The sequence below is a fragment of the Pyricularia oryzae genome, chromosome 6 (assembly GCF_000002495.2).
Source record: "Pyricularia oryzae 70-15 chromosome 6, whole genome shotgun sequence".
NCBI lineage: Eukaryota > Fungi > Ascomycota > Sordariomycetes > Magnaporthales > Pyriculariaceae > Pyricularia > Pyricularia oryzae.
Window position 1 is genome coordinate 3,493,339 of NC_017853.1, and position 12,363 is coordinate 3,505,701.

The window sequence follows — 12,363 nt, forward strand, 5'->3', positions numbered from 1 at the left end:
GCTCAAGAAAAATGATAGCCAGAGCCTTCCAATCGTTTCATAAAAGATACCTTCCCCAAGCTCGAATAGCCACGCTCGCTGGGAATTGTCCATGATATACAGAATTCCTTTTTCATGAAGCATGGCTTGGTGCGGCAAATTGAAACCTCGGCTTCTTCGAACTCGCGTCATTCCCCGGCAAAATGCAGATTTCCTTCAAGCTATTGTCGATCGGACCAAGTGGCGGCGGCCATTGGCAAGGTCGTTGTTGAGCTGGAAAGGAATCCAAAAGGAAAACACCTCAGAGAATGGTGCTTCTCACCACACTAGACATTTTACCTAGTTAGTAGTGTGTCTCTTCTAGTCAAGGGCTTGTTCATACTGCAGCTGGCCAAGATCTAGTTTCAGCGTGGTTCTCCAGCCCGTCGACTCGAGAGCCCCCAATCCGCGTGGCATATGTATACAATGAGCTACATCTATAATGGCAACTTCCAGCCCCGTTTTCCATCAATCTATAGACGGTATAAAACTACAAAATATGGACATGATGAAAGAAGTAAAGTATGTTTACAACCGCTCCTCTAGTGGACGCGACCCTTCTCACGATCCAACAGATTTACAACCCTGTCCACAAGGTCTTCGAGTTCAGGGGTGCCAGCACATATCGCGCTGGCACTACCCTGCGGCCCGCGCTGCTGCTGGAAGAGCAGCCTCCGGAAGGCGTCGTCGAGCACCACGTCCATGTGCTCGCGGAACTGCACCAGCGTCTCGGCCGGCGTCCTCGACTGCGGGTTGCTGTGGTCCGGGTCCTCGACCTTGTATGCGAACCCAAACCTGCCGCCGTCCGCGGTCGACAGCGGCTGCTGCACCACGGCATCGTGCGGCTCGGGCCGGAGCAGGGACCCGCCAAACAGCGCCAGCACCAGCGGGCTCTCGAGGTGGGACACGTTGGTCAAGAACATCAAGTTGATATAGTCTTGCCGAACCAGCTCGCTGTACACGAAGAGGGAGTTTTTGGGGAAGAGCTCATGGTTGGTGATGGGTTGAACGACCGAGGCATGCCCCAGCAATACATGGCCGCTCCCGCCGGCCGCCGCTTTGAGCGACATCCGCGTGGGTGAGCGGGCTACCTTGACGGCCACGTTTGGGTAGAGACCCTTGACCAGCAGGGCTTTCAACAACTGTTCATTGCCCGAGTTGACGTTGAGCTCAACGCCGCCAGGGCTGGAAAAGCGATGCTCGAGCTCATCCCTCGGTGGGACCAGTCCGTGATTGATGAGCACCTGCTCAATCTGCGCTGCGGTCAGCTTCGCCTCCTCGTATTTCGCGAAATTTAGATGCTCGCTGCGAGCAAAATCGACGGCCTCGCGGTGGCTTATTTGTTCCAGCTGCCGCAAATGGTTAAAGGCTTTCATTTGGCTAAGGTGATCACTGTCTGCAACGCGGAACTGCTGGTGAGCTCGCTTCGCTGCGCTGGGGCTGCCGGGTGGAACCTCGAAAAGCGAACCTCCTCCGTGGAGAGCACACAATACTATCATGGGCCCAACGCATCGGAAAAACACCCCCAGGAGTATCATCTTTCCAAGCAAGGGGTGCAGAGGGATCCGAAGGAGGAGATGGCCGAGGCTGGTGATTCCTTCGTTTTCCGCCAGCGCATCCATGGCCTTGAGAGAGTTGACCGCGTCTTGCACGACACTAGGGGGCGGGGGGCTGATCGCGGCGGCGAGGAAGTCAGCAACGCTGTCTCGGAAGCCAAAGCCTTTCACGGACAGGCACGTGTTGGTCAAATCCAATTTCAGCATCTCGGGCAAGGCGTCGTCTTTCATGCTCTGGCGTCGTTGCTCCGAGTAGAGGCCGTAGTAATGACCCTCCTGTGTGCGGCCTGCGCGTCCCTGTCGCTGCATCGCCTTCGATTTGGTCTGCCAGCCCGTATACATGCCGGTGATGCGTGTCGACCGATCATACTTGCGATCTCTGGTCTTTCCAACGTCGACCACGTGGACTACGTCAGGTATTGTTACTGAGGTTTCGGCGATGTTGGAGGCAAGGATAATGCGGCGACAGCCCAAAGGGACCTTCTGGAAAATCTTGTTCTGCTCGGCCGCTGAGACAGCCGAGTGCAGGAAATGGATCCTAAACTTGGAGGTGTCGTTGAAGTTGATATCCTTGAAGTCGATACCCAAAGACCCCTGCCTATCTCGCAGCACATCGTTGACTGAACGAATTTCTTTTATGCCTGGGAGGAAAACAAGTATGTCACCAGGACTTGCGGATGAGGCAATATGAGCAATGGTGGCTGCAACTAAATCAATGGGGACGTATGCAGCATGTCGTTCAGCCAAGGTCTCGTCGGATATGTCCCATTCGGAAGATGTTTCAGTCTCCAGATATTGGATGGCCGCACTTTTAAACGGCTTATCCTCCAGCCAAAGATCAAGCTGCTCGCCGTATTTGTCTCTGATCATCGGGAGAAGCCTGTCGAGATAAATTGATGAGACTGGGAATGTGCGGCCTGGGATCGACAGGATCGGGCATGCTTGGTGCGCGGGTAGCCTCCGTGCTTTGCCATCATGAAGACTGTCGGCAAGGTATTCTTGAAGCTGCTCCTGGTTACTGATGGAGGCGCTCATGAGGATAATCTTTGGTAGGCTCTGCCCCTTGGCTAGCCGCTCAGCGATGGCCTTCTTCAAAACGACCAACAACAAATCTAGTTCTAGCGATCGCTCGTGGACTTCGTCGATCACAATGTGAGAGTACATGTCCAAGGTTTCTTGGACTCCATCTTGCAATTGCTTCAAAAGAATGCCGAGGGTGACGAAGCTCACGGTGCCACCCTGACGGTTAGCAAGACGGGCGTCAAACCGAATGCGAAATCCAACAGACTCGCCTAATCGTTCGCCTCTCTCCGATGCTACACGTTGGGCAACCCACATGGCGGCAGCGCGACGGGGTTGCAGGCACAGAATCCGCGTGTCTGCCCCGCGCCCTTGTTTGATAGCATCATCGAGGATTATTTGCGGCACTTGTGTACTTTTGCCGGAGCCGGTGGCGCCAATCACTATACAAAAATGACTACCTTCAACTAGGTTGAGCAGCTGTTTCCGGTGCTTGTTCATGGGTAGCGATGCTCTCTGGGCTCTGATGTGTTCCAGATGGCGATCGGCCTGGTATGCCTCTAAACGTGCAGCCAGGCGTCTATTCAAGCTCGAACGTGCGAGTGGATGCATCCATAAACTTCGACGTGCGCCAGGCCTATTGCTGTGGAAGTGCTCTACAGCACTGGCAGGCAGACGCTGTACAACCTGTGATCGGATGCTCCGAGGAACGGTCATGGTTCCCAGCGACGATGAATCGAGGGACATCTCCAACAGTGGTACCATGTCTTGAGAGGGTTTCCCAGACTTGGGCTCTCTAGCAGCGGTTGGTATTGCGGCTGCAAGACTAAGAGCTGCTGCGTAAGATGCCAGAGACGTGATTTTCCGAGCGTCAACAGCAGCCATGACGGTTGGGCCTACAGGGAGTCCATTGCCCAGAAGTCGGGCGGCCAGTAAATTGACTTCATTGCCGAATGGGCGCCAGAGTTCCACGGTTACATCAACGTGGCTGTAAAGGCCACTGTGCTGGCTTCGATGCGTTTCCAGGAATGTTTTGACAAACTGGTTGGCGTTTTTGGGTGGGCCGATTATGGAGGGCAGGCTTTCGTCAGCGCCCGCAGGATGCATCTTGTCCAGAGCCTCGATCTTGTCCAAGAAAAGCACTTTCGCCTTCTTCATGGCTGCAGGCATACCCCTGGCTATAGCCTGCGCGTCTATATCCAAATCTTGGGCTTGTATGCTGAACTTGTAGCACATTATCAACTCTCGATCATGGGGACTGTAAATGGTCACCGGCATGGCGTCAACAGTTGGAACGGACCCGCATGCCGCTGCGACATCATAGATTTTCATCATAGAGGGGCCATATCTGTCGCGTTCGTCGGGTTTGTCGCACAGGTCCGTTATATCCGTTATAGCCAGGTTGGGGTCGAGGTGCCTAACTTTGAGCAGCCAAAATGCCTCTGGTTGGATCAAAATGTCCAGCCAGGCAGCTCGTGTGGCGCCTAGGGCATTTACACCATGTCCAATCCCTACAACTCTTGCATCGGGCATATGAGCCTGAATGGTCGTTTGGAATACCTGACCTGATTGATTGAGCTGGAGAGTTTCGGATGAGATCTGGAGCCATCCTTTCGGGTCCTTGTACGTAGAATTTGCTACAGAGTCTAGCTGCGCAAATAAACAGACTCCATACAATACCGATTCGATATATTTGTCGATGACAGCACAATCCAGAGTCGCCAGTTCGGATAGATGACAACCCGTTAGGTCTGGCACAAAGTAGTTGAGGTCGCGTATGATGCCAGGCTTGATCTGTTCTTTGTGCGCGGCTTTTGGATTTTCGGCTGGGGGATTATCGGCTGGGGGATTATCGGCTGGGGGATTATGTTGCCCATGTCTTTCAACAACAGCTGTTTCGCACATTTCCATCCACGTTGGCGTGACGTTGGCTGCTTCTGTCTCTCCATTTTCATCGGAAGCGACGACGTGATCAAGTTGGCCTGAATGTTGTGACTTTGCATCATTGGGAGCCTTGGAGTCCCCAAGCCCAGACCACTCGCCTGCCTTGGAAAAACCGACATGTTCAGCCTCACTGGGCAAAATTCTACTCGAGTGAAGAATTTGAGCGACGAGATCCGACTTTCCGGCAAGTTTCTGAGATGAATAGGTGTGATTCTGGTGGGCGATGCTGCTACATTTGGCAGCTAGGGGCCTATGTTTTATGCTGACCGTAGCATGATGTCGGCCTATGGACAGTAGCCGGGCCAAGGCCGTCATGACGCGAGCACACAACGCAGTGTAGCCAGGGACATGAGGCTCTGACCCTTGGGGGTTGACACAAGGCCACCGAGAAATAGGCTTGAGTTAACAAAGATTCTCGATATAGCCAATGACAGCCCACGATATGCGAATTATGGTTCGATATGTTGGTCCAGTCCGTCGCCGAAGTTCATGTCAGGACGGTGTCGTCACGTGTTGTCAAGCGCGTCGGGAAAATTTCGACACCCAGAGACAAGCCCAGCGCGTACGCTGTCACGTGAGCATTACGTAGGTCGTAGCGCGGTAGGCGCCTTACCCTACCCACCTACCGTGGTAATTAGACAAAATGACAGAGTTGTCACGTGGGGAGCAATCGAAATGCCTTACATGCTGGCTTCTTAGTTGCAGTAATTAATTAAATTAGGGACCACGCCGTTTTTGGAAAACAGGGACATGAAGTGAGTGGAAGAGATAAGAGAAAAATATTTACTCGAGCGTCATCGGACAATACGCAGATCCGATATCCGAGGACGCCGTAAGTCTTCATGAACTGTCAAGCTGTGGTGAAGATTGTAATTAACGTAGGTACGCTTGCAAATTTGGTACCTTACTGCTAATACGATTCAACACTATTGGTGCCACTAAAGTACAGGCTCCACTCAAGTAGAATAAGGGTCCCGACAGGCTACTGGTTCATTGGCGTCAGACAAGAAAAACCCAGGGTCTGCAGTGGAGAAACGCAAGTGGCGATCTCTTCGATCGGCGTCATGCCGTCACCAAGCCACTGTCCAATGGCTCGTTGGTGTGCAGCAATCATCATCCTTCCATAAGCGCATTTATCAACAAGTCACCATGAAGTCATGCGACTCTTGGCTAGCCTACCGAGCATGGCTGAGCAAAAATATGGCTCGTTTTCCGCGGGGGTTTTTGATGGAATGATTTGGCCTTAAAAGGACAGCCAGCGAAGGTCGCTGCTTGTGTTCATTGACTTTCCGACCTCATCAATCTCAAGTAGGAGCTATACATCTGCCTGCAAAACACACCACAAATTCCACAACTCATCCACCCGAGAAGAAAAAACCCCTGATTGATATCGATCAAAATGTACGTCCCGCGGGAGCAAGCACAAAATACGGCCACTCTGGTCGCCCGGCAATACTACGGCAACAACCGATACCGCAACACGCGGGCAATGCCCCTTGGTGCCATCATCGGTTTGGTGATAGGCGTCGTTGCCATCTTCTTTTGCGTATGCCTCGGCATCCTCCGCCGCCGCCGTCGTCGGTCGGCCATGGTCGCCAGCGGCTCTACAGCCCCGAGTCACAAGTGGGGAGGCGGCTGGAGGAACAGCGCCAGCACCACCAACACCAACAATGGGTACTACTACAGCAACAACGGGTACCCGCAATCGCAGCAGCCCCAGCAGCAACAGCAGCAGCAGCAGTATGAACAGCCGATGAACCAGCAGAGCGACTACGCTGCTGCACAGTCTGTGCCTCCTCCTCCCTACGCGCCGGGCTCAAAACCGCCACCGGCACACACTGCGAACCATCACACCGGTGGTGAGAATGCCGACTACTACTCGGGAAACACACCTGAGGTCAGCGGTATGCCTGCCCAGCAGGGTGGCGGGTGGTGAGGCGGAGTCGAAAAGAAAGATTTTTAGCATTTCAGGGGGTGGCTTCAGCGACGATACTCACGCATAATCTAATGTATCATGATGTACAAACATGTCTCTTTTTTAAATGCTTTCCTTAGATACCCGAACAGTTACAGTGAAATAATTCGCATTAACCTCTTGATTTTTATTTCTACGGCCACTCAGTTGATGGTGTCATCTTCCTGTGTTTTTACCGCATGCCACGGTACAGCCAACGCCAAATAGAGCAAATATGGCGCCACTTTCCAAGGAAGGACTGTTCACTCGAATAGGTTTGAGTTGCAACTGGCTTGCTGGTTTGACTGTTTCTTCTTGAAATGATAACACAATGCGTGAGGTCGTACTTCCTCTTTCTCCTGATTCACTTGTCCTCGAATTGCGGCGCCAAAAAAACTTATTTGACGCATTGGAACCAAAGGAATGAATGTACAGATATACATAGGGCCAAATGAGCTGGGGATTACCAGAGATGTATTTCTCATTCTTTTGGCTGCAGGGGGAAGAATTTTGCAGCCCATGAAGCAAAAAGAATGAGAACAAAACTCGTTTATATTGCTTTATCATTGCTTAATATTTATATTGTATTGAGCTACAGTTTTTGGCCTTTCAAGGCGTCTTGTGAGCACCACCAAAAGGCAACCCAGGTACATGTATTAGGATAGTCGAGACAGTGGCAGTCCATACCAACTTATCCTCCACTTACCTAGGTAGTTCCCGGCCCATGCTTATGAATTGATACCGAGAAGAGATGTGAAAACCCTGACGTGCAAAAGGCCAAGAAGAGGCTACTACTACTAGGACTAATAGATACCAGTGATATGGATGGAAATCAAGCGCTGCAAAGTACCCAAACATCTTGTTGGAGGGATAGTCTTGACAGCTCCAGGCAAATATTTGGGCTCGACTTGGGCTAATGTTGTCGAGGAAACACGCCTGGCACCAACAGGAGAGAGGGGGAGACCCCCTTACATGGATCTGAGATTGTATGTTTATCGATCGCTTGTTTTCTGTCTATATGTCACACGAAAATGATGTCCAACATGACGCGATCTATTGTTGCACAGTTATTGAGACTGGGAGAGGGACAGAGCGAGCCATTTTGGGATACGGAGTGTTTCTGGGATTGAGTACCCAAACCAGTGCAAACTCGCTGATCCTGAGGAGAAAATGAGAAGATCGCTCTCAACAAAAGAATGGAAAGGTAGCTGCCGCTGGAGGCAGGCAAGCAATGACGCTACCGATTCTACTAATTCAGCCAGAGTGAAATCGCAAGCGGCTGCGTATGAGATTGGAGTAGAACCCAAGGTAAGTAAATGGGCTTTTCAACGTGCTGGCAAAAACGTCATTCTCTTTCATTATATAACCCCTCCACACCAGCCTTCACTTTCGCTTGAGCGCTGTGATGCAAGAAGGGTCCTGCTAAAGCCAATTGCCGTCGATCCGCCCGCATTACCATAGTAAGCGAGCTGTGGGCACCTCTGCCATTGGCAAACCTATATCAAGTGGCGACGGTAAGCTGTCAAAACAGCCCGCAGGTGACAGGACCCTTGGCCACCCTCTAAAGTGGAGCAACGTCATGATCATCAATAAGTCGACATTTTGAAGGTTGTCGCCGTCGAGCTTTTGCTGTTCTCGACTTTTTTCGAGCGGCACTGCCACGCTCGCTTCGAGTGTTGGTGAGGGAGGTTTGTAAAATCAATTGCGGTGCTCGTTTGTCTATAAACTAGGGCCACGTCTTCCTCTGCATACCATCTTCAAGAGCTTCTATCATCATCAAGCCTCCCCCTAGAGCAAGAACAAAACATCGAACAATACTCTCTCAAACACAAAACCTTTTACAAAAATACACAATCTCAAAACTACGAGAGCATATCAAGCAATCATGGCGTAAGCTTTCCCATCCAATCGAACACATTCTCAGCAGATAACTAACCACCACCTGCGTACAGTCGTCGCTTCTCTCTCTCCAGCTTTTCGCCAGCCAAGAAGGCCGAGAACCGCGTCATGGGTGACCGTCACCGAAGGTCTGTCGACACGACGGCGACATCCTCAACCATCGGGCACATGCCAGTCGTTGATGCCTCGCATCATCTGCCTCAACCATCCTGGGCCAAGACGATAGCCACTCGGACCTAAGGTAGCTCCAAGGTCAAGGCGCATTGCGGGGGATTGAACAGCTTGCACGCTGGACAGGCGAATCGGGGATTTCTTTTGTTATTTTGTGGAATTTCTAGCGTGCGGATACCCTCGTTCTGGAATTCAGACTGTACCATGCTATAGTGGTATTTTTTCTGGCCAAGCCGGCATAACAACGTATGTCAGTTGAAAAGCCTGTTCAATCATAAATTTGTGGAACAGAATTACCAGGATGGCTGACATGCCAATGATGGTGAAAGGGTCCATGTCATCCGGTCAAACCCCATGTGCTCTTATTCAATTAGCGTCGAACGTTTGTTTGGCTTTGATGGTCTAGTCTAGTCTAGAAATGACACATCGCGTTCACCTGCCGTATCACTTTCCTCGGATTGCTTCAGAATCATGCTATTCGATGATAAACTTAAACTTCAATGCTATCTAATATAGGCCTTCCCGGTGGGGGAGCTGTGCATATCCGTAGTATTCCAGGATCCGGGCTATTGCGGAGGTTCCCTCCACCTGTCAAAGCTATGATTCGGCCTGGGACCCCTTGCCTCCACTGCCTCGGGGTGCTGGGATCGCTACTCCCCGTTTTTCGATTATCACTGCCTATCCCAACATGCCTGTGATGAGTACCATTGCAATGGCGGTGGGCTTGGATTTTTCTGGGTCAATTCTTGGGCTGTGCGATTGCCATCCCATGTCGAATTACTTGGCAGCGTCAGAGATGCGGACTTTTTTCCTCTTTTTTTTCTTCTTTTCTTTTTCTTTTCCTGTTCAGAAGCCCTAAACCAAGCGGGTTGCAGAAGTAAAGTTCCGGTTGAGTCTTTGGTGGCTTGTCTCCGCTGGCTGTTAGTGGCCTTGCTGCTGAATTTTCAGATCACCCTTCCCCACCCGGCACGTGCAGTACACTAGAAGGGCAAAGGAGTTTCCCACCAAAATCCAACGACGCACGATCCATCCGGTCGCGTTGGGCTTCGTTGAACAGGTCTGACGCACAAACGCATACAGTCGGATTATTACTGCTAGAAATCTAAAGTAGCCATGTATTGGGAAAACCAACGCTGTCTGGCCTGAAGCAAGCGAGCAGCAACGTTTTAATGTCAACACCGACTTAGCCCCTGGAAGCCAGGTAATCCGTGCGCCGATCCCCTGTATCAAGCAACAGAAATTTCAGCGTGCCAGCACTTGAGGAAACGATTCTGGGATTCGACGGGCAAGTTTGCTCGCAGTCTTCGGGGGGAAACAAAAATCAAGCAGTGTCAATCAATCAATCGACCGACAGTGCCCAGACTGGACGGCGGGAATTGGTCGATACCTAGGGTATTTAAAAAGGGACCACAGTGCACGCGAACCGCCCGATAACCACCAGCCCGACATCCCGAACACGCCGCTCCAGTTCCTCACACAACAGAACCTGCCAGGAGCTGCTATGCGAAGATGCTTAGCGACGATGAAATCAGCCGGGCCGGCGCCCAGTTAAGAAATTACCAGCAGGACGACACTCTGTCCCAAATCCTCGAACGCTACGGTGCCCTGATTGAAGATTACAAGCGGCTCAAGAGCGACTATGAAGAGGAGCGGGATGCGAGGGAGCGGTACAAACAGATGGCAAAGGGCCAGGACCGGAACCCGTTCGTTCTCGTGCTAATCGACGGCGACGGCTACGTCTTCAACGACAATCTGGTGGATAAGAGCAACCCAGATGCCGGTCGAAACGCCGCCCACCTGCTCCACGACCGCGTCCAGGAGAGCCTTCGCCGAAAGGGACTGGAGCACTGTGCGGTCATGGTGAGGGTATATGCAAATGTGGCCGGCCTGTCAAAGGTTCTCGCCAAGGCTGGACTGGTAGGCCAGGAGGGCCGGTCTTTGAGTCCCTTTGTTGCCAACTTCAACAAATCGTATGGCCTCTTCGACTTTGTCGATGCCGGTCCGCTCAAGGAGAATGCCGATTTCAAGCTCCGAGCCATGTTGAAGCTCCACGCCGAGAATGCCCAGTGCAAGCACATATACTTTGCAGCCTGCCATGATGTCGGCTACATTTCAGAACTTACGTCCTTTGTCGGAAAGAGGGATCTCTTTACGCTGATCAAGACCCCTGGTATCAACTTTCATGACGAATACACAAAGCTAGGTCTTGGAGTGGAGGAGCTCCACGGTGTCTTTAGGCCTACACCGCTCAGCTTCCCTGTGCCATCTACTTTTGCCCGGGCTGCTAGCATGCCTTCCTCCAAGACCGAAGCATCACCTTTGGCTCAAGGCGCTTCAAAGATTGTAAAAACGCCATCGCCAGATAATAATAAAAACGGCAACACCATCAACAATAACAAGCCAGCCAACGGGCAGGGAACGTTTACAAAGTCTGCAGAAGCAGGCGCCGGCGCCGCTGTCTGCCAACACCACCTAGCAGGACGCTGCTCATTTGGCCAAAAGTGCAGAAACTTGCACGTAAGCGGTTCAGCCCGCACTAACGCGGCGTGGCGGGACGGCCCTGCCCAGGCAAAGTCGCCGGACCACGCGAAGCAGGCTTCCTCTCCCGACGAGTTTAGGAACCTCCCAAACAAGGAAGATATTCCCTTAGGCCACGTCGCAGTCAACGAGATGGGTTTCCGTCTCGACCCGTACCTGCCTCCCTCTAGCGTGCAGGCGGCCGAGGTTATCAAGTCGCGGGCAAGTAGGGTATGTAACATCTTCCACCTGACGGGCGATTGTCCCAAAGGGCAGGATGAATGCGAATACGATCACAGTCCCTTAAGCGAGCACCTCAAGAAGGGTGTGGAATACCTATCCCGGACATTCTTTTGTCACCATGGAGGTTCTTGCAGGGATCCCGAGTGTATACAGGGACATATTTGTCAGCTGGCGGACTGCCAAAAGAGGGGCGGGCGGAGGCCCTGCAAGATCCGGCAGTCTGCCCACCTGGAGAAGCTATTTCCCGTGCAATACGTACCCGGAATCGCGAGATCACGTGGTTCTCGAAAAGGCAGCATCAGCGACCTGTACAGTTACAACGACATGCAAACCCACCGCCGAGGCAGTTCGCAGAGCCCATCAATTGAGACTGCGGATGCGGGTGCGAGGTTGGGAGGAGCAGTTTTAATTTGACTTCATACGGCAAAACAGACGTACGTTTCGGCAGAAATGGTTTACGTGGTATGGGTTGGCGCCATCTCAAGCTTTTTTGTGCGAGTCGGATGGATCCGCGGACCGAGTGCTGTAAAGATGGCATCCAATACAAAGTTGAGAACAAAGTTTATACCAGTAGTAAGTCTGATGGAGAATAAGAAAGAGATGGAACCCGAAAAGATATCAATGGTTTGTGCTGGAAACCCTCTGAAGAAATGCAACGCCAGAGTTCCCTGATCGAACCCTGGCAAGGTAGGGATAACCTGGCCTGCAAAAGAAAAGCTGTCACGGGCTTTACTACGGTACTATCTGCCTGAGGAATGGGTGAGGCATGAAAAGCCACTGGAAACCTGTCTTGAAAAAGGCGTTGGATTATTGGGGTTTATCGAGGGTTGATATTTAACGATCGAAGCCGCAGGGGTAACATGTTCGCGATACATCAAAGTGTATTGTTCAGTTAAATAACCGTTACTTGAAAAAATGATCTCGATGCGTGCTTGGCCAAATCACCAAATCCTGCTTGCTATTTGTCTACAGGTACCTGACCTGTTGGTGACGGCTACACTTGGTAATCAACATCGCTACAGTATGGGGGGTAACACTGGA

General features: G+C 51.7%; 4 protein-coding genes across 4 annotated transcripts; 3 read left to right on the top strand and 1 right to left on the bottom strand.

The window, feature by feature from the left end:
* Positions 1 to 560: 560 nt before the first annotated feature.
* On the bottom strand, positions 561 to 5,243 carry MGG_17793 (uncharacterized protein; the record flags this gene model as incomplete). The annotated part of the gene is made up of 1 exon (XM_003720191.1): positions 561 to 5,243. Exon 1 carries the CDS (start codon positions 4,851 to 4,853, stop codon positions 561 to 563), a length of 4,293 nt encoding a protein of 1,430 aa, XP_003720239.1. The 5' UTR covers positions 4,854 to 5,243.
* Positions 5,244 to 5,769: 526 nt separating this feature from the next.
* MGG_09374 (uncharacterized protein) lies at positions 5,770 to 6,699 on the top strand. The gene has a single exon (XM_003720192.1). It carries the CDS (start codon positions 5,938 to 5,940, stop codon positions 6,472 to 6,474), a length of 537 nt encoding a protein of 178 aa, XP_003720240.1. The 5' UTR covers positions 5,770 to 5,937; the 3' UTR covers positions 6,475 to 6,699.
* A 1,362-nt stretch (positions 6,700 to 8,061) lies between these two features.
* MGG_17794 (uncharacterized protein) lies at positions 8,062 to 9,006 on the top strand. Its single transcript, XM_003720193.1, has 2 exons — positions 8,062 to 8,382; positions 8,445 to 9,006. The coding sequence occupies exons 1-2, from the start codon at positions 8,378 to 8,380 to the stop codon at positions 8,629 to 8,631; spliced, it is 192 nt and encodes a 63-aa protein (XP_003720241.1). The 5' UTR covers positions 8,062 to 8,377; the 3' UTR covers positions 8,632 to 9,006.
* A 275-nt stretch (positions 9,007 to 9,281) lies between these two features.
* On the top strand, positions 9,282 to 12,333 carry MGG_09373 (CCCH zinc finger DNA binding protein). Its single transcript, XM_003720194.1, has one exon. The coding sequence runs from the start codon at positions 10,072 to 10,074 to the stop codon at positions 11,734 to 11,736; it is 1,665 nt and encodes a 554-aa protein (XP_003720242.1). The 5' UTR covers positions 9,282 to 10,071; the 3' UTR covers positions 11,737 to 12,333.
* Positions 12,334 to 12,363: the final 30 nt, after the last annotated feature.